At 41.3% G+C, this 21,981-nt stretch overlaps 2 protein-coding genes across 3 annotated transcripts; one reads left to right on the top strand and one right to left on the bottom strand.

Moving 5' to 3' along the window:
* The first annotated feature begins 10,983 nt into the window (after nt 1-10,983).
* LOC121998003 (probable protein phosphatase 2C 27) lies at nt 10,984-13,337 on the top strand. Of its 2 annotated transcripts, XM_042552714.1 has the most exons (6): nt 10,984-11,296; nt 11,396-11,441; nt 11,512-11,828; nt 11,932-12,126; nt 12,303-12,508; nt 12,654-13,337. In XM_042552714.1, the coding sequence occupies exons 3-6, from the start codon at nt 11,637-11,639 to the stop codon at nt 13,210-13,212; spliced, it is 1,152 nt and encodes a 383-aa protein (XP_042408648.1). In that variant the 5' UTR covers nt 10,984-11,296; nt 11,396-11,441; nt 11,512-11,636; the 3' UTR covers nt 13,213-13,337. The 2 variants fall into 2 exon arrangements, with proteins under 2 accessions (XP_042408648.1, XP_042408647.1); XM_042552713.1 differs by lacking the exon at nt 11,396-11,441.
* A 14-nt stretch (nt 13,338-13,351) lies between these two features.
* On the bottom strand, nt 13,352-14,583 carry LOC121998014 (aquaporin TIP3-1-like). Its single transcript, XM_042552730.1, has 3 exons — nt 14,273-14,583; nt 13,945-14,192; nt 13,352-13,869 (listed from the first exon to the last, which is right to left on the bottom strand). Exons 1-3 carry the CDS (start codon nt 14,403-14,405, stop codon nt 13,486-13,488), a joined length of 765 nt encoding a protein of 254 aa, XP_042408664.1. The 5' UTR covers nt 14,406-14,583; the 3' UTR covers nt 13,352-13,485.
* Nucleotides 14,584-21,981: the final 7,398 nt, after the last annotated feature.

The following is a 21,981-nucleotide window of genomic DNA, read 5'->3' on the forward strand; positions in this document are numbered from 1 at the left end:
GGAGCTGAAAAGGAAGGCTTACGGGTACGAGAAAGATCGAGGAAAGGAAGAAGATGGCGAGCGCACCAAACAAGCGGGGAATAAGGATCGCCGGAGCAGAAACAACAGCGGGGGGTCGAAGGTCGATGAAGAAGAAGGCGGCGGAGAGAGGGGGCCGCTAGATTTATAACGTTTGCCCTGTACGACCTTAGCCGTTCGATTCAGGTCGTGAAGAACGAGGTCATCATCCAGCCGTTCATTTCAAACGGTGGCTGTCCCATCGGAGGTGACGCCACCGCCATACCCTGACAAAAGTAAGATTGCCACGTGTAAGCAAAATACGGGTTACATTTAATGAGCGCCCTGTATCGCACGCAGCGCACGTGGTTGGCAGTAGAGAAGAGGATTCGGCATGAATTCTAAGGCAATACAAGGCACGGGCAAGATACCGCCGAACGGATGAGCATCCCTGATCCTGGCCGAGCGGACTAATGTATCAGTCGTTACTCGGTCAGATCGGCAGTCCAGTCAGTCGGACTTTGCCTCCTTCGACTAGACTTGAGGGGAAGGCAAGTGATCCGGCGGTTAGAAAACGGGACCCCATAGCGAGGGGTCAACGCCACGTGGAAGTCAAAGGGCCAAGTGGTCCATCGGAGAAGGGTGAGCCAACCGGACTCATGAGAAAAGGGCAGACCGACCGGTCGACCGGGAGAAGGATGAGTCGGCCTCCCGACCGGCCGACCGAGGAACATCCGATAATAAAAGGGCGCCCGGACAGGGATCGGGGTTCCGACGCTCGATTGAACAGTAACTAAGGGCTGAGCGGACGTCATGATCATCCGAAGACAATGTAACATACTGCTAGTAGTCCCTATATAACATCTTACCGAAGATCTCCCCAGCATGCCGATGAAGAGGGAAGGCCGGACGTGATGTAAGGGCCGTCCGGTCGGGCGTGAGAGGAATGCGGTAAAGAAGGACAAGAACATCTTATGACAGCTGTCAAGTCCTATGGCTAGGCCATACTCCAAGTCTGACAACGAGGTGTTCTGTTGTCCCATCGAAGACGTGCTTGGACTGTAGCAGTATCGCGTCAGGTAAGCTTTCTGACAGACACATACCGAGGTATGGGCTGCGGACACGTTTGCGCCTCGGTGGACGTGCAGGAGTTCTTTCACCGCTCTATATAAAGAGCCTTATACTTCGCCGGAGGTACACGTGGGACACCTTTGGAGCCACTTTTTTCACTACTTGCTTGCCTGACTTGAGCGTCGGAGGGTCGCCGCCGAGAACCCCTTCCCGGCCCGACTTCTGTGCAGGTTCGCTTTCGTGCAACCAGTCGAAGATCCACGTCAGCAGCCGAGGAGCGCCACGTGCCCAAAGTCCGTTGATTCAGCATTCGGACAGGATCATAAATTAACTTTAAAAATTATTTTAAAATTAAATTAACTTTAAAATTATTTTAAAATTAAATTAACTTTAAAATTATTTTAAAATTAAATTAACTTTAAAAAATATTTTAAAAATTAAGTTTACTTTAAAAATTATTTTAAAACTAAATTAATTTTAATATATATATATATATATAATTAAATTAGCTTTTAAAAAAATTATTTTAAAATTAAATTAACTTTAAAAATTATTTTAAAATTAAATTAACTTTTAAAAAAATTATTTTAAAATTAAATTAACTTTTAAAGTTATTTTAAAAATTAAATTAACTTTAAAAATTATTTTAAACTTAAAAATATTTTAAAAAATTTATATTTAACTTAAAATTTTAACTTTAAAAATTTTATTCTAAACTTAAAAATTATTTTCAAAATTCTTTCAAAACTATTTTAAAAATCCTTTAAAAACTATTTTTTTAAACTATTTTAAAAATTCTTTTAAAAATTATTTTAAAAATTATTTCTAAATTATTTTAAAAAAAATCTAGTTAAAAATTATTTTAATACTAAGGCACTTAAATTACTTAAAACTTAAATTTAAGACTTAATATAACTTAGAATTAAAACTTTAAATTCATACCTAAGATAAACCTTAAAACTAAATATTTTGACTTTAAACTTAATCAAGTAATTAATAAGTAAATAACTAATTCTTTAAATCTAACCTTATTTGAGAACTAAGCTTGATTTGATTAGAACCTAAGTTTAACCTTATTAAAAATATTAAAATTACTCTAAGTCATTTTTTTAATCAACCTTTAAAATATTAATTATTTTTATTAAAACATAATTAAAGTTTGACTTAAATTGAACCTTACTTAACCTTGTTTAATAACGAGTTTAATTTCAAATTACCACCAACTTTAAACTAAGTTAATCCAACTTAAAAGGAAGTAAATGAAAAGTTAAATTATAACTAACACCTTCATCAATTAATACAAAATTTAGATTATAGCAAAATTTAATCAATAAATTATTAATATTGATCAATTATTGAATTAATAACAACTTATCTTACTTAACATTACACTAAAGGTTAATTTATTTCAACTGAATCTAACATTAATTACGGTCAGTCAAATTTAAATGAATAATTTTATAAAGATAATTATACAATCGCCTAAAACACTTAGGTACGAAAATATGTTACGGTTGTAAAATTTTATATTAAGGTGGAGTAATAAATAAGGAGGATTAATAAATTAAAGGAGTATCAAATTCAGGGGGGGTTTATTTTTTAATTATCTCCTTAAGTGTTATTTTTTAATCTTCTCTTTAAAATTTCTCTAGAAAATTCTACCTCATTTTAAAAAAAAAATTCTAGTTTGAATATTTTTAGCAAATATTTTCAACATTTTATGTTAGGTTCAGGGGGAGGAATTAATTAAAAATTTTCCTTTATTTTAAAATTTGTGTTTAAAAAATGTTTTCTTAAAAAAATTTTAAACCTATTTTTGAAAACTAACTCTTATAAAACTAAGTTGTTTTTAAAAAATTGGGTTTTACCTTTTATTGAAAATTGATTTTGAAAATTAGATTTAACTTAGGTTTGAAAATTGAATTTAAAAATCTAGTTCTTAAAAATTGATTTTACTTAATTTTGACAATTTGATTTGAAAGTTAAATTTTACAAAAATTAGTTTTAAAAATTACTTTGTTATTGAAAATTGTGGAAATTAGATTTTTAAACTTTGACCTTAAAAACTATACTTGAAAAATTAGCTATCTTTCAAAATTACAAAGTTATAAATCAACTATCTTTCAATACTTAGTTTTTTTTTAAAGATTTAAAAGAAAAATAATCTATGTTTTAAACTCCCCCAGATTAACTTGACATTATTTCAAAGACTCTTAACATTCCTAGCAGACTCTGTATTTATGCTTACTTAATCCATGTTTACTTTTGATGAATGCCAAAGGGGGAGGGTTATGTGGTTAAGTTAGCTAAACCAAACTGAAAATACAAACTAACTTTAAAACCACATAAATGCATATGTTTTCACTAACTTAACCAGGTTGTCATTCCATCAAAAAGGGAGAGATTGTTGGTGCGGTTAGCACTAACGATTTAACCCAGGTTTTGATGAATGACAAATCAGGTTAAGTTAGTCTGTTGTTGTCTAACACTCTGATCGAGTGTGCAGGAGAAGTCCAGACAGGTCGACGGGCTGACCGGATGTCTGGCACGAAGCCCAGCTAGGTCAACGGGCTAACCGGATAGCTGGCCGAAGTCCAGGCAGGTCGACGGGCTGACCGGACGCTTGGCGAGAAGTCCAGCTAGGTCGATGGGCTGACCGGATAGCTGGCGAGAAGTCCAGACGGGTCGAAGGGCTGACCGGACGTCTGGCAGGTGAGTAAAGGTAAGTCACTAGAAGGGAGTGACTGTGAGGACGCGTTCCCGGGAAGGGAATATTAGGCGTCGATCCGGCTTAGATCCATTTCGGATATCTAAGTCGAGATCGTGACTAGATTCCGGTCTCGGAAAGACGGAATCTAAGTCATACTTTTTCATGTCAAACTCATGAACTGTGCTAACACTTTATTTTACAGGAAATTTATTATACTTGCCTCGGACTAACCTTGTCTTGCAGGAGAAGGACCTGTTCTGGAGAAAGGTGGTCCGGGCGCCCGGAGGGGATTCGGGCGCCCGGGAGGCAAGTTTTATCCCGATTGCGCGTCGCCATGTGGAGCTCACTGGTTGGACCTGCCACGTCTCACCAGGGCGCCTGGAAGGGATCCAGGGTGCCCTGAGCTTCATATAAAAGAAGGGGCAAGGGTAGAGCTTCGATATGAACTTAGAATCCAAGATCTGCTGCTCTGTGCTCTTGCGACGCCACGAAAAGCTCTCCGACTCAGTGCTGGTTTTGTTTTAATTCTATTATCGGTATTTTCTTTATCTGTCAATTCTTGTACTTAACTCTGTAATATTCGAATTGATAGTGATTGCTCAACGAAAGTACTCACGGAGTACGGGCCTTCGAGTAGGAGTCGTCACAGGCTCCGAACGAAGTAAAAACACCGTGTTCATTTGTCTAAGTTTTTATTGCGCTGCGCTTAACTCTTATTAACGCTGTTTTTTGAATCGATATTCACCCCCCCCTCTATCGACGTTTCACGATCCAACACCTAGAACCCTTCTAGGCGCCCCGATTAAGGCTATAAATACAGCCCTAGTTCCAGAAGCTAAAACAGAACACTTGTAAACAACTTCTTCAATTAAGTGCTTTAATTTTTGTAAAAAGGCTTCTCCGCCTAAAGGAGAATTTAGTGTGTTTTTCAACTTCCTTGGATTAACAACCTCCCTGATTGTAACAAAATAAAACCTTTCGTGCCTCTTCTTGTTAATTTTACTTTCTAATTTTTGTGCAAGTGTTTAATTAAGCTATAACGTTCCAAGAAGATTCATTTTATTTTGCAGAGCTATTAACACCCCTCTAACTGGCTGCCACTGGTTCTAACAAGTGGAATCAGAGCCAAGTTCACTTCAGGAGGACTAACCGCCGAATGAAGCACGTGAGATGGCCAGACCAAGCATCCATCGAAATTCGAGGGAGAATTCCCGAGCGGGAAGAAAAAGATGGAGGTACTTTTTTTAAGATAGACTTTGAACTATTAATAATTATGAAATATGGTTTTGCAGCCCCGAAATACAAAGAAGAATATCAGTAGACGAAGAAGGAGCAAGCCGACTTCATGGCAAACCGCAAAGCAGAGTTTCATCTACTTAGCGTTTTACCACCTCAAGAAGTCAACTGCATCAGAGCCTACGAGTCAGTCAAAAAGCTCTAGGAGAAATTCCTAGAACTACACAAAGGGACCTCGGAGGTAAAACTAACGAGACGGGACCTACTCCGGAATCAGATCAGCAACCTCCGATTAGAAGAAAGCGAAACTGTTGCACACCTCCACTCAAGAATCAAGGAGCTCATCACTAGACTCACGAATCTCGGAGAAAGGGTAACCAACCAAGATTCGCTAATTAAAGTACACACTCAACGTATTTCCTAGGACTACGAATGGTCGATCTTAGTGCGCACTTTATCTCTAAGGATTTAGAGGTAAGCACTTTAGAAGAATTTTTTTCGATCTTTGAAATTTATGAGTTAAGATTGTTAGGACCGATGTGCCCGCTAGAGGGGGGTGAATAGCGGCTCACCCAAATCGTTCGCTTCCTACGTTGTTAGCTTGTGCAGCGGAATAATACAAAAATAAACAAGCTAAACAAAATACAAGACAAGAAAGAATGCAAACCAAGCTACACGATCATTTACGTAGTTCGGAGATAAAGCTCCTACTCCACGACGTGTCCGTAAGGTGGACGATCCCTATCCGTCGATGGATTACTCCCCGGAAGACCTCCGGCTAGCTCAAACTCCTTGTGGGTGGAGAAACCTCACCACAAACTCACCAAGACCTCTTGGACACAAGGAAAACTCTTGAGCACTTGTAGACTACTAATTAGACCTTAACCAAGTCTAATTTCGTCAACCCAAACCAAGCTCCCAAGCTTTGGTTTTATAGCCCGCGGGTTGAAAACCCCGCCTACCAGTCGACTGCTCTCTGTGGAAATTCGACCGTTACACCCCAACGGCTCGATTTCACACATTCTGTTCGCTGCCAGTCGACTGCACCAGTCGACTGCTAAAACATGCAGTCGACTGCTACAGTACTGCTACAGTAGCGCTATAGTACTGCTGCAGTAACGCTACAGTGACGCTGCAGTACTGTTGCAGTAAACTCTAATTCTAATATTTTACTCCGAGTACAATCTCTTAGCACTCGTCCTTGCCCGACCAACCTAGACCTAGCCTTCTAGCCTCCTCCATCAGCCTTGCGTCCCTCGGATGCCTCCCCATCCTTCACGTCTTGCCTTCTGGAGCTTCCATCGGTCTTGTCATTGTTGTCGGGTCTTCCTTTGCCAAGAGGTCGCGCCTCCGGGACTTCATCCATTGCCAAGTTACACTTGGACTTACGTTGCCAAGACTATATACTTGGACTTACACCGCCAAGACTCATCATTGGACTTTCCTCCTTTGCCAAGATCACACTTGGACTTCCTTGTTGTACCTGTATCCTGCACACTCACAATGCATATCAAATATAACAATAAACCTAACTTAAACCTTTGCCCAAACATCAAAACCTAGGGTCACTAGATTGCTCCAACAAAGATGTGCAGGTCCTAAAAGGGGAATCGAAGTACAACACTGCCTTAAAGGCAAAGATGGACGAATAAGATTCAGAATCTTCTCTCGATGATGACGAAAAGACATTAACGGTAAGTAGATTTAAAAAATTATTTAAATCTAACAAATTTAATAAAGTGCAGGGTACAAGAAGAAAAAGAAAAATAAGATACTACCACTGCAATGAAAAAGGACATGTTAAAGATAACTGCCAAAAATTGAAGGACAAGGGCAAGGACAAGGAAAAGAACAAGAAGTCAGCCCGACCCAAGTATAATATAAAGGTAACGTGGGATAACACATCATCCGAATCAGAGATCAAAGTCATCACCGGACTTGCGTTAGTAGCAAATCATCAACAAGACGAAGACGAAGCAAGCTTATTCGAAATGAGCATCGAGAGCATCGATGAAGGAGGAGCAACATCGAAAGAAAGCAGTACTTCATGGGGAGATTCAAATAACGAGATCGACAAGGTAAGTCGAATATGATCTCTTCCTCTTGATAAGTTATTCAAATTTGTAAAGTTGTTATCAAAGAATTGTTGTATATTAGAAAAAAAATAAAGAATTAAAATCTACCTTAGCTATATCTTGTCGATTAGAAGATCTCGACAAAATCAAAACTGAAAATGAAAATTTGAAAATTGAGAATACAAATTTAAATAATCAAACAGAAAATCTAAAATATTCTGCATGTTTAAATTTGTCTGCTTTGACTTTCAGGAACTATAAAGGATTAAATTGGTAATTTAGATATTACAAAAGGAAAATTAAAAAATTACCTAGAAAATATATTCCTCGGAAATTTTTAATTAATCTTGTAGGAAAGAACCTATTTTAGATTCCAAAATCACATTTAGACTAATTATTTTTTTAAGGCTTTCAGAAAGAAAATTAAATGTTTAAAAATCTTTAAGAGATTTGTCTAGAAGTGGTTGATGTTCTAATTACTAAGAAGACATAATACCTCGCCACAGCCTGAAAGTCAATTACTGAATTGAATATTTAATTGACTTATTGTTAAGCACTTAGTGGTTATAAGAATGCTTCAGAATGTATGTCAAAAATTTTTTAAAAATTATTTAAAGTTAACTTTTTCACTTAACAGTAAGAAAATTTTCATAGGTTAAAATTTTCTAAATATTAAAGGTTTTTTTTTTGAAATTTTTTCCCATTATATGAAATTTATATGATTTTTTTCCTTAAATATGCTAAAATTTTTAAACTTTAATGTCCCTTAGACTTTTTATCATTGTTAAGTAGAATTTTTTTTATCCCATTTTTAATGTGATTAAAAGGGGGAGTAATGAAGATTGAATCTATGAGAGGGTAGTATAATTTTTGTACTTGCAATTTCATTTTTTGCAAAAATTATAATTACTTGTTTATGGTTTACCCTAACTTAACTTAAGTTTGATCATATCAAAAAGGGGGAGATTGTTCGTACCCCAAAATAGTTTTGATGTGATCAACCAAATCAGGTTAGGTCCTGTTGATTTTTAACCCTGTGCCTAAGTGTGTAGGAACTTAGGAGCACAGGAAGTCGAGCGAAAGACACAATTAGTGAGAAGAACGACACAGGAGAGAGTCGACGGGCTCGATGTGTCTGAGGGACGATGTGCTGTGGAAGAGTATACAGGCGGACAAGAAGGAGGCGCACGATATTTTCCTAGGGACGAGAAGCCGGAGCGGAAGATTTCTCGAAGGCCGAAAGTTGTGTTCGAGTGGGCCCTATTTCAGATAGCCGAGATTACCCAAGCGAACGAAGCAGAAGCAGAAGACCCGGACCAAGGCAAGTGGAACCGGAGCGGAAGACCTCTTGGTCCATACGCTCGGACGGGTGCCCGTACTCATCGGACTCCGAGCGCTCGGAACCCTTCCGGGCACCCGGACCCAGATTGTTATCCGAATCACGTCAAACGCGATCCATTGCGACAGATATAAAGTTTTATCCCCCTCCAAGCATTTGGAACCTTTCCAAGCGTCCCAACCAAGGCTATAAATATAGCCCTGGTTCCAAAAGCTAAAACAGAATACTTGTAAACAACTTCTTCTGTCTAGCTTTGCTTGTGAGTGCTTTAATTGCTACAAAAAGGTTTGTCCGCCTGAAGGAGAATTTAGTGCGCTTTTCAACTTCATTGGATTAACAACCTCCTCGGTTATAATCAAGTAAAACCCTTTGTGCCTCTTCTTGTTAATTTTACTTTCTTAATTTTTATACAAGTGTTTAATTAAGCTATAACGTCCGAGGAAGGTTCATTTTATTTTGCAGGGCTATTAACACCCATCTAGCCGGCCGCCACCGGTCCTAACAAATTCAAACTGAATGGTCACAGTTCCTCAACTCTTTATTTCCTCCATTGCTCCCACCAGCCATCCAGTCAGTCGGGTTTCCGCCTCCTTCGATTGGACATAAAGGGAAAGCTTGTAATCAGGTCAATTAGAAGAGCCCCATGTATCCCAGTCAACATTTCAGTCAATGAATGATCGTCGCTCATGTCGACCTGCCATTAATTCATCTTGATGGTCCCCTCGAGATAGTCTAGTGGCTAACGTATGAGATGTTGCCACCATGAGGTATGGGGTTCGAATCTTGTCATAGTCGAGGTAAATGTCTCCCTTATGTGTTAATCACTATTTCAAAGACTAATAGCCGTCCGTGATTTATCTACTCTGTGTTGGTCCTGGGACGGATTGGCGGAGTGCTGGGGGTGAGCGTATTCACCTTTTGCCACCATACGACCATCTTAATGAATCAATAAATTCAATGATTGACATTTGCACCAACTTGCCATTAATAAACAAATAAGACAAAGAGTTAGGGAAGTCATTATGCACCATTAATACACATGAAAGACAGAATTGAGAAAGACATTATGCATCATTAATACATATGGAAACAAAGAATTAGGGAAGACATTATGCATCATTAATAGGTATGGAAGACAGAGTTGGGGAAGACATTATAAAAGAAGTTCATTAGCGTGGAAGGAGGTATAATATTTTTTGGGGAACCTAAGATACTAGTATTCATATTTCTTAGCTAGCTCTTCACCTTCCCTCCGTATCTGTCTTGAGCGTCGAAATGGTAAAGCTGAGGCAACCCCAACTCCATTCTAATCCTCCTCTTTTGCCTTTGTTCATTTTCAGGTGCTTAGACGACGATAATTCCTCTGCTCTATCTCACTCTCCTTGTGGTTCCAGAGGCAACAATCAATACATCTGTCGTTTATTGGCGGATCATCCTCCCAGAGTTTTGATGCAGGATCACCCAGTAAGTATGTAAGTACCTGTGCTATTATTACCAGATGAAACTCTCAATAATTTATCCCCTTGCAAGGAATATGTGGTCACTCTGAAAAGTCATAAGGTGACGTTTTACTTTTTATCAAAAAAATAAGTTGTAATGATATAATAATATTTTCTTTGGCAACTTAATCAAATTAGGTTGCTTAGAAAATGGTGTAAATGCTAGTGAATTCATAGGATATTTTCTTACGATCCAGATGAGTTGTAAAAAAAAAAATAATAAAATAAATAAATAAATGTGAAACCATTACATCAACGGTCCCCCTAAAATTGATCCTACGGATATGGAGAGAGGTAAATATAGGTACACAGGTAGAAAGTGCATGGCGGAGACGTTAACCCCAGACAGTGACATCCCGGGGATCGACCCCTGAACCTTTCAGCACAGAATCATACACTCTCCATCTGTGCTACGCTCTGAGGACAATCCAGATGAGTTGTACGATCATACAAGAAATTATTTGAAGGTCTTATTTTACATACTTTTATAAATAGGTTCATTCATTTTTGAATTTCCAACGAATTATATTGCTCCAATTTCCTCCAAATTCTAGATGCAAATAGATTTGTCATTCTAGAAAAATGTCCTCTTCGTATATTTAACTATAGCTTTCTGATCTTTTTCTATAAACTAGATGACGAATTTCATCTTCTACCACCAGGAAGATTTGTTAGGCTAATGACATTATTTTTTTATAAAAATTAAATATTAATTTTGATCGTATAAACGATGCATAACAGCATAAGGAATGTTGCAGCTGATTGCTCCAACTATTCTCAAATCTTTAAATCGTTCCCTATTCCAACCAAAGACTGCCACGTTAGCCGACTCAATCTTTAAATGAAGACCACCGTCAAATTAATCAAACTACGTCAGACATAGCTGGCGCAACGACAGCCATACATCTTCCACGACCAGGATCCAATCGGACGGCTCACGGTGTCCGCTTTGATGCCTCAAACTACCATCCTATTCGACCCAATTCGGGCCACGGCGCAACGACACGTGTCCATCGTCCTGGCCTTTCGCCTTCCCCCATTAAGAAAGGGCCAAGAGGGCGACCTGCGGTCGCCGGTCCCACGCTTCCGCTAATAAAGTCCCGCCGCTGCCGTCGTTTTCTTCCTTAATCGCTCTCGTCTATTTCTCCACCTCCAATGGAAAATTCGTGGAGCTCGACAAGGAACACAGAAGGCAGGAGCGACCTCTGCTACGCGAGACGATGGGAAAGCCGCTGGAGCACGTCTTCGTAGATTGATTTCGCGTGTCCTTTCAGATTTCATGCATCGTGGTGATTATTGTGGAATGACTTGGTTTTCCTGCTTCGATCTCTACATCAGTTGTATTTCTGTTACTAAAGCTACAGACTTGGTGAGTTTTGGTTGAGTTTCATGCAAGTGTAGAGCAATGTAGTGTCAAAGTTCAGGTTTTTATTAGGTTTCCCTAAAAAATGAAGCATATGTGTTGCAGATTTTGGTTTGAGTTCGGAAGTCCTACTGGATCTTGTTTATAATTGGTAGCTTTGATTTTCCAATTGTCTAGTTTTATTCTCAGTTGAGATTTACAGCTGGTCTGTTCTACGTTAGATTAACATTTCAATTCCTTGGGGTTGACTTCTGGAATTGGGCAACTTTGTATGAGCTATATCTTGCCGAGGATTACATTGGTTCTAGTTGGAAGTTTCTTGGAATCACATGATCTGTGAAGGATTATGGCACCGGGCACGGAAGTCTCTCCGCCATTGACTATGTTGGATAGAAATCTCAGAAGCAAAGACAATGGATCTTCGCTAGGCGGTGACAATGGAGATTCAGAGTCATCAAAGATCTCTAAGGGTGCAAGAGTTCAAAAGCCCCCTAGACACCTTTCAGTAATTCACCATTCCGCGAGCACTGCCCGCCTGGTCCGTTCGGCTAAACTACTGTTTCTTCCTTTATACTTAATCTATGGCAAGAATCTGCACATATAATTGATATGCTGGCGCTCCAATTTCCTAACTTGTATAGGGCTTCGATTTGGGGACTCTTGCTTTGATATCTCCTGAGCAAGGTAAGACTGCTTTCTTACCTGTGTTCAGGTCAGGCAGTTGCTCGGAGATTGGGCCAAAGTCGAGAATGGAGGACGAGCATATCTGCATTGATAATTTAGTCAGTCATTTTGGAGCTTCTGTCAAATTCCCATCTCCTGGTGCTTTTTATGGAGTGAGTTTTGTTATCTATAGTTGGATTCATGCATTCGTAGGCTTCTTTTCAAGATCAGTGTGCTCGTTGCCTACATGGTTAATGTCATTTATTGTTCCTTCCATGTTATACTTTGAATCTTTGTTTCAGTTGAATTATGTTGTCAGATACTGAGATAAAGCAGTTAGTAATTGCAGGTTTTTGACGGACATGGAGGATCTGATGCAGCTTATTTTGTGAAAAATAATATCCTCAAGTACATAATTGACGACAAGGATTTCCCTGTCAATGTGGATAAGGCATTAAAGAGTGCATTTCTGAAAGCTGATCTTGCTTTGGCCGACTCCCCTTCACTGGATCTGTCATCCGGAACTACAGCACTTACTGCACTAATTTTCGGAAGGTATTTCTAATCCACATCCTGATGATGTCTTGTTCTCACGAGTTTTCATGAGTGGTTTATGATGATCGATTCACTCAAGTGTATATTTTGTCTTCCTCAACAGGTTGTCGATATGTTATTACCCTCATATTTATGCCCTTTGCAGGTCACTGCTAATTGCTAATGCAGGTGATTGTCGGGCTGTTTTAGGAAAGCATGGTCGAGCTATTGAGCTTTCGAGAGACCATAAACCTAACTGCAAAACTGAACAACTTAGAATTGAAAAGCTAGGAGGTAGTGTTTTTGATGGCTATCTCAATGGCCAACTATCTGTAGCAAGGGCTCTTGGTGACTGGCACATGAAGGGCCCTAAAGGTTCTTCCAATCCGCTTATAGCTGAACCAGAGTTGCAGGAGACAATCTTAACAAAAGAAGACGAATTTTTGATAATGGGCTGCGATGGCCTTTGGGATGTTATGAGCAGCCAATGTGCAGTGACGATAACCCGGAAGGAACTTATGCAACACAATGATCCAGAGAAATGTTCTCGAGAGCTGGTGCGAGAAGCATTGAAGCGCAACACCTGCGACAACTTGACTGTTGTGGTTGTTTGCTTTTCTTCAGATCCTCCCCCTAGCATCGAAATCCCAAGGACCCGAGTTCGTAGGAGTATTTCTTTAGAAGGGCTACACGTCCTGAAGGGAGCTCTGGACACTAACATTTGATGTTGATCGTCTGGTGTGGTAGACCTCTATAGATTGGAGGCTCTCAACTTTTTTGGCATCCTCGATGAATTAAATTATGTTGGCTGCTGAATGAATTAAATATTAATCTATAATTTTTCTACAAATTATTTCTGCTTCGTGAATATTAAGATAGCCGACTGCAAGATTACTCTGCTAATAGATCAGGTGCCACTTATTACAATACTGAGATGCGAAGTTCCTACAATCCACTCTACAACAGTAGCGTGAGCGAGAGCGAAAGCAGAGCGATAGCTAGTAGTCTTCGGGTGCTAGAGGTTGGTGAGAACGAGCCGCCTCCGACGGGATCACTAGGAATTCGTAAACCAGCCCTGCCAACGCCGCCCCTACGGACGGACCCACCCAGTACACCCAATGGCTCTTCCACCTCCATCCGACCAGTGCTGGTCCGAACGCCCGCGCCGGATTCATGGCTGCTCCGTCGAACGGCCCGCCCGCCAGAATGTTGGCTCCTAGTATGAACCCGATGGCTAGCGGCGCGATGGTCCCGAGGTCCCCCCTCTTGGGGTCGATCGCAGTCGCGTACACGGTGTACACCAGCCCGAAGGTCATCACGATCTCCAGAAGCACCGCGTGCCAGTCGCTGACGGCCGACGCCACGGAAAAACCCACCGGCCTCTGCGTATTGCTAGTCTGATTAGTTTACTGCGAGATCAAATCGCGGACGAGGTGAATTTGTGGTGTATATATTACCATGCCGCCGGTTGCGAGGCGGAGGAGGAGGGTGGCGACGACTGCGCCGAGGAGCTGGGCCACCCAATAAAACACCGCTCGGATGAGGGAAATCCGGCCGCCAATGAGAGCGCCGAGCGTGACGGCCGGGTTTACGTGGCCTCCGGATACGTTGTAGGCGACGGACACTGCCACGGCCAGAGCAAACGCGTGGGCGGTGGCCAACACCACCAGCCCGCCAGGGGTGCACGCGTCCTCGTACAGCTTCCCTGCAACGTAACTGCTATTGTTACTTTCCTATTAATCTTACCAAAAGCGCTTTTGAGCGGAGTGATTTTTTGCTTAGTACCGAGAGAGAGAATGGAGCCCTCGGCGGCGAAGACGAAGAGGGCGGTGGCGATGAACTCCGAGAGGGCGGCGCGCATGGTGTCTGGGTGAACGGCGTCCTCGGTGCGGCCTAAGGCGAACCTGCGAGGCTGCATGGCTGCAGCCCTTTTGATTAGAGAATCAACGCTGTTGCTGAGTTGCTCTTCTGGCAGGCTGTTGCAGTACTGCAGGAGGCTTTTGCATAGTCATGGACGGTGAGGCGAGGGGAGGTTAAAGGAGGGAAGTGGAGGAGAAGAGAAGCGACGCGTGCGAGGGAGATGAGTTAGAGGCATGGCACGTCGATGAAGCTACGGTAGCGTCCAAAATAGAGGTGGCCAAAACCGCTTTTCCAGTGCCTGTTCTTATCTTGAATTGGGCTGCCCTTCACCACACCACTCCACTCCACCTGCATGCTGTCCAAATGTACGCGATCCCGTAAGATGCTTCGCCCAAGAAATGGCTCCGGCGGCCATGTGGGGCAAGAAGTTTAGGCATCCCAAGCTCATGCTAACTGCAATGAGCAGATGATGAACACAGACAGCACTTGTTCCTGTGTCTAGAATTTGACCGGAATATGAGCAGATGATCGATTGAGATGGCATCGATATTGATAGAGAGACGATTTAGACATATATAGTGTATGTGTATTAAAAAATGGATCCTCACATAGAACTGAAGAATAGTGGTGACGAAATTAACGGTACTTAGGTTCTGCGCACATTCAGACAAGCACATGGAACGTTAGAGACCAGAAATCAAAAAAAATCCCTGGCGCAAGTCCTCCAACGTTCAAATCAAGTACTTTTCCCCCCAAAAAAACAGTATACGAAGGAAAAAAAAAGAACTATAAAAGATGAGTGTGTATGTGTGCGTACCTGTTCAAGGGAGAGGGATCTCCCTTTTTATATGATAATGCGTATCTTTGAAAACTGACCGGTGCTAGAGAATGTTGGATGTCAGGGTCTGTTGGGTGAGGGAGGATATGTGGTACCCTCTCATTGATTGAAAGAAGGTTCTATTCGCAGATGATAACGGACCATTGGAATATTCCCTAATGTATGACAGTTATTCCCTGACAGAAGGTTACGATTCCCTAATATTGTTGTTGCCTAGTGCTTTCTGTCCCGTCTAGTTTTAATTACGGACAGTTGGGATGACCGTTCGAGTGAGCCACCTAACTTAAGTCTTGATGAGGGAAACGAACTGTGGTGAGGGCCCCATCTTTCAAACTGGGATCGCTAGAGGGTCGACCGGGAGTTGTCTGAAAGTACCAGACCTGGCTATGCGGATCGGGCTGAGGAAAGCCGACCAATCGAGGGAGATCAGGTATTACTCCAGGCTGCGTCTTATGTATCAGATCCGGAACCCTGCTCTATTTGTACCCGACCGGGAATTATGCAGCTGGTGACACAAGGCGGTTTAACTTCTTCTTTCTCCTAATTGTTGACTGTCACGTCCCTTTGACTTCTGACCGTCTCGTGCCCTTGACTTTTGACTGTCACGTCCCCTTGACTTCTGATTGCCTGACCTTCTGACTACATGGCATTATCGGGCCCCACCTTTATGCACTGTATCATAAGCCTCTCCTCCAAATCTAGTCGAAGGAGGCTCAAGTCCGACTGACTAGACCCAACCTCAAGTTTCATTTACTTCACTTCTATGACTATACATGCTACTTCTTTTCCCAGACCATTGGTATTATAACCTGTTTAATTGCTCAATCAACCGTAGGAGAAGGGTCGCTCTAATTCCTACAAAAACTGACTTCCCCCCTCTTCTTCTTTAAAAAGGGGATGACCTCCACTAACGGAAGTATATTTCCTTTAACTGACGCCCCTTAGTCATGGATTCAAACTTCGAGTTGGATGAACTACAACACCTTCACTAGCAACTGGCTCATATGACCCAACTGCTTGCCCAGAAGGATATGACCTTAGCTGAGATGATGCAAGAGAGGGATCTTCAGTCTTTCCTTTATAGGGAAATTAAAGTACTCTGGCTAGCTGCTAAATCACGGGCCCGTGCTGAGGTAGCGCTGAAACAGAAAGCTTATTCAGACATGGAGAGTCAAGCTCTTCCTGATCTATTTGAAAGAGAAACACGCCTCTTCCATGTCCCTTCTACAAGAAGAAGCAAAAATTAAGGATGAAACAATTGCTCAACAACGACACATGCTTCAGTTGACTTAAGTTAAGCTAGAACATGCTCGAATCCATCTTGAGCGAGCAGGTCAGGCAGAACATGTTTGCCTAAGGTGTCGACTCATGGCTGGCACTGGAAGAGAATTCTGAGCATTTAGGTGTCCTCTATGTCTTTACAAATGTAAGAATGAGCTTTTGAGGGGTGATCCCCTATAATTTATCAATTAAATGTAGATCTGATCGGGTTTCAGTATTTATTCTTGTCTCTTTACTCCTTTCCCACTGGAACTCTCTTACTTCATGCAGATATCTTTAACAAAAAGGGTGTTTTCGAATATCTCTGAATTATGTGACGATAGAGATGCTAGTTGCCCTTAGAGAAATTACTTCTTTGAGCCATGACAAGGACCATGCCCGTCTATCACCCCTGATGTGATGAATTTAACATACTGACTAAGAGGTAATTGGTGTGGTGAGGGCCTTACTTCCTTATAACCTGTGCGAGGGTGAGAGTCTGAGACACTGACCAAGAGGTCTTTGGTCGCGAGAGCATTTTCGCTTATAACTCGCGCTGGGATGAGAGTCTGGAATGTCGACCAAGTGGTCGTTGGGTGTGAGAGCATTCTCACTTATAACTCGCATTGGGGCGAGAGTCCGGAATGCTGACCGAGAGGTCATTGGTCATGAGAGCATGCTCACTTGTAACTCGCGCTAGGGCAAGAGTCTAGAATGCCGACCGAGAGGTCGCTGGTCGTGAGAGCATGCTTACTTATAACTCACACTAGGGCGAGAGTCTAGAATGTTGACCGAGAGGTCTTGGTCGTGAGAGTATGCTCACTTATAACTCGTGTTGGGGCGAGAGTCTGGACTACCGACCGAGGGGTCGTTGGTCGTGAGAGCATCCTCACTTATAACTTACGCTGGGGTGAGAGTCTAGAATGTTGACCGAGAGGTCATTGGACGTAAGAGCATGCTCACTTATAACTCGCACTAGGGCGAGAGTCTGGACTGCCGACCGAGAGGTCGCTGGTCGTGAGAGCATGCTCACTTATAACTTATGCTGGAATGAGAGTCTGGAATGTCGACCGAGAGGTCGCTGGTCGTGAGAGCATGCTCACTTATAACTCATGCTAGGAGCGAGAGTCTGGAATGTCGATCAAGAGGTCGCCAGTCGTAAGTGTTGGAACCCCAAGGTTATTTTGATGTGATCAAACAAGTTAAGTTAGGTCCTGTTTGGTTTAAACCTTGTGTCTAAGTGTGTAGGAGCTTAGGAGCACAGGAAGTCGAGCGGAAGACGCGGCTAGTGAGAAGGATGACACGGGGGAGAGAGTCCACGGGCTCGATGTGTCCAAGGGATGAGGTGTCGTGGAAGAGTACACCAGTGGACGAGAAGAACGTACGCGATGTTCGAGGGACAAGAAACCGGGGAGGAAGGCTGCTCGAGGAGAAGGCCGGAACTTGGGTTCGGGTGAGCCCTATTCCGGATGATCGAGATCACCCAAGCTAGCGAAGCCGGAGCGGAAAACCCAGACCGAGACGAGCAGAACCGGAGTAGAGGAACCGTACCGCAAAAGGTTAATCCTGTTGACTTTTGTGGTCCGGGCGCCCGGGGCCTTTAGAATCCGAGCACCCGAAACCCAAAGTTTATCAAGAGTGACTTGGTCGTTGACCGATGCGTCGGGGATAGATTTCTATCCCACTCCAGGCGCCCGGAATCCTTCCAAGCGCCCGGAACAATGCTATAAATATAGCACTGATTTCAACAGTTAGAACAATAACTTGTAATTCCATTTCTTCTGTTCTATTTTTGTTTGTGAGTTGTGAACGTTGTAAGAGCCTACTCCGTCCGAAGGAGATCTTCAGAAAAGTGCGCTCCATTCTCCTTTGATTAGCAATCTTCTTATTGCAAACCAAGTAATTCTTCTTGTGTCTATTTCATTTTTATTAGTCTCTTTAGTTTTAATTACAAGTGTTCTTATTCAAGCTATAAGTCGAGAATGGTTGATTTGTTTTTGTAGAGCAATTCACCCCTCTCCTCTTGTTGGCCTCCAAAGGGACCAAGAAGTGGTATCAGAGCGAGGACGCTTCAGAAGGACTAACCGCCGACCGAAGCAAAGCAACCAATGGTCGGACCAAGCATCGTTCCACCAAAATTCGAGGGAGACTTGGCACACTGGAAACATCGTATGGAGGTATTCCTGAAAATAGACTTTGGGATTCGTTTAATAATAAAATATGGTTTTGTAGCTTGTACGAATCAAAATGGAGAAGAAAAAGAAGACAGTCTTTAGACGAAGAAAGAGCAAAATGATTCCGTAGTGAATAACCGAGCGTTTTATCACTTGCTGAGCATACCGCCACCTCAAGAAGTCAACCGCATCAGGAGCTACTCGTCAGCCAAAGAACTCTGGGAAAGATTCCTGAAACTCCACAAAGGCACATCTGAAGCCAAGCTCACAAGAAGAGACATATTTCAGAACAAATTGACGGATATTCGTCTGGAAAGAGGTGAGAAGGTAGCCAATCTACACGCGAAGGTAAAAGAACTAATCACCAGACTCGAAAACCTCGGTGAAACGGTAACCAACCGGGACACGATACGCTACGCACTCAATGTCTTTCCCAGGATTCCAGAATAGACCTCAATAATCGACGCTTACTACATCTCAAAGGACCTGGAGGTAAGTACCATAGAGGTGTTGGGGTTGCAAGGTTGCAAACATAGTCCCATATTGAAAACACATGGAAAAGATCATGGGTTTATAAGATAAAGATATCTCCATTGGCATGAGGCCTTTTGGGGAGAGCCCAAGAGCAAAACCATGAGGGCTTAGGCCCAAAGTGGATAATATCATGTTATTGTGGAGATATCTAAATTCTTTTGGATCCTACAATTGGTATCAGAGCCCGGACTGCCAGAAGGTTTAACCGCCGACTGTGCACAAGAGCTATGGTCTGATTGAACCATGTGAGTACAATATTGACCTCGAACAAAGAAAGTGGGGCTCCTATGTTCGGATCAAGAGGACCAGACACCAGGCATGAAGTCCTAGTTGCGGCTAGGCAAGGAAGTCCTAGTAGGTCGGGTGGACCGAGGGGCAGGAAGTCCTAGTAGGTCGGGTAGACCGAGGGGCAGGAAGACCTGGTGGATCAAGGATCGGACGTGGGAAGCCCATGGTCCTTTGTTTGAGGGGGGGATTGTTGGGGTTGCAAGGTTGCAAACATAGTCCCATATTGAAAACACATGGAAAAGATCATGGGTTTATAAGAGAAAGATATCTCCATTGGCATGAGGCCTTTTGGGGAGAGCCCAAGAGCAAAACCATGAGGGCTTAGGCCCAAAGTGGACAATATCATGTTATTGTGGAGATATCTAAATTCTTTTGGATCCTACAAGAGGAACTCTTTTCCACTTTAGAATTACATGAAACTAGATGTGCAGGGACAATAAAAGAATCAAGCCAGATTATGGCGCTAAATGCAACCAAGAAGGATGAACTCGAGTTAGACTCAGAAGAAGATCAAGAAGCATATATAGTAAGGAATTTCAGAAAATTCTTTAGATTTCATAAATTTAAAGAAATGCAGAATAAGAAAAATCCAAGATATAGAAGAAGAGTTCGATGCTACCAGTGTCAAAAGGAAGAGCACTTAAAAGAGGACTGCCCAGAACTCAAAAAGGAAAAAGGCAAGATGCCCAAGAAACACAAGACTCTAACTGCTACTTGGGACGACAGGTCATCATCAGAGTCAGAAATAAAAGAGTATGTCGGACTAGCACTGATGGCGAGCTATGAAGGGCAAAGCACATCAGAAACCAACATCGATGAAGGGGGAGCGACTTTAGATAAATGCAGCGAAGAAGGGGGAGAGTCAGGCTTCAAGTATGATATATTAAGTGAGGTATATCTCTTATCTCCTGATCAACTTTATTATGGTATTAAGTCTATGGCAAAATCTATGTATAAATTAAAAAGTAAAAATAATAAATTAAAAAAATGAAAACTTAGAAATAAAAATAATTTTAGCAAAATCATATCTGATAGAAGATTTTGATAAAAAAGACTTGAAAATGATAAATTAAAAGAAGAAATAGAAAACTTGAAAAATTTTGCTTGTTCAAATATTTCTACTTTTAGAAACTATAAAGGATTAAACTGTACTATAGGTTTCACAAAAGTCATATCAGAAAAATATCAAAAGCTTATATATCTAGAAAATACTTGATTAACCCTGTAGAAAGGAACCTATATTGGGTTCCAAAGACTTGTTTAAATTGAAAATGAAATTAGACTTAGGGCTTTCAGGTAGAAAATTGAATATTTGAATTCATTAAAAGGCTTTGTCTAGAAGTGGTTGATGATCCAATAACCAAGAAGGCTTAGTGTCTCGCTACAGCCTAGAAGTCAATTTCTAAATTAAATATTTAATTGACAAACCGATAAGCATAAAAATTAATCGCCTTCAATCTTTGCCAATGGTTTAACATTTGTTAAAATTTCTTCTAAAAATAAAAAAAAAATACTTCACTTAGAAAACTTTTTCAAACTTAACTCAACAAATTTTTTCATATAGTAGACTGCATTTAAATTATTTTTGTTAATTTTTTTTAATCCGTTGCACAAAAATTTATTTTTAACTTAGAAAAAAAATCTGCTTAAAAATTTTCTCACTTAGATTTTTTTTAAAAAAAATACTTACAACAACAACAACAACAACCAAGCATTTTCCCACTAGGTGGGGTCGGCTGTATGAATCCTTTTACGCCATTGAGCTCTATCTCCTATTATATCATCATCTATATTTAAATAAATTTTATCTTATTTTATTGTTGCTAACCAAGTCTTTTTTGGTCTTCCTCTTTCTCGTTTGATATGCATATTTATCATAGTTTCACATCGCCTAACTGGAGCATTTATTGGTCGTCTAAGTACATGTTCGTACCATCTTAAACGTGTCTCTCGGAGTTTTCCCTCAATAGATGCAACTCCGACTTTCTCTCTAATACTCTCATTTCTTATTTTGTCCATCTTCGTATGTCCACACATCCACTTTAACATCCTCATCTCTGCAACTCTCATCTTCTGCTCGTATGCTCGAGTCATAGCCCAACATTCAGCTCCATATAACATAGCAGGTCTAACTGCGGTTTTATAGAACTTACCTTTAAGTTTAAGAGGTATTTTACGGTCATATAAAACACTCGACGCTCCCCTCCATTTCACTCATCATGCTTGTATTCTATGTAAGACATCTCTCTCAATCCCTCCATCATTTTGTAAAAATGATCCTAAATATTTAAATCGCTCGGTTCCAGACAACTCGTCCTCTCCTATCTTAACAATTGTTTCATTACTTCTAATATTGCTAAACTTAAATTCCATATATTCTGTCTTTAATCTACTAAGCTTAAAACCTTTCCCTTCTAGTGTTTCCCTCCAAGATTCCAGCTTAGCATTTACTCCTTCACGTGTCTCATCTACCAAAATAATATCATCTGCAAACAACATGCACCACGGTACTGTGTCTTGAATGTGCGCAGTGAGTTCAT

This window comes from Zingiber officinale, chromosome 6A (genome assembly GCF_018446385.1).
Source record: "Zingiber officinale cultivar Zhangliang chromosome 6A, Zo_v1.1, whole genome shotgun sequence".
NCBI lineage: Eukaryota > Viridiplantae > Streptophyta > Magnoliopsida > Zingiberales > Zingiberaceae > Zingiber > Zingiber officinale.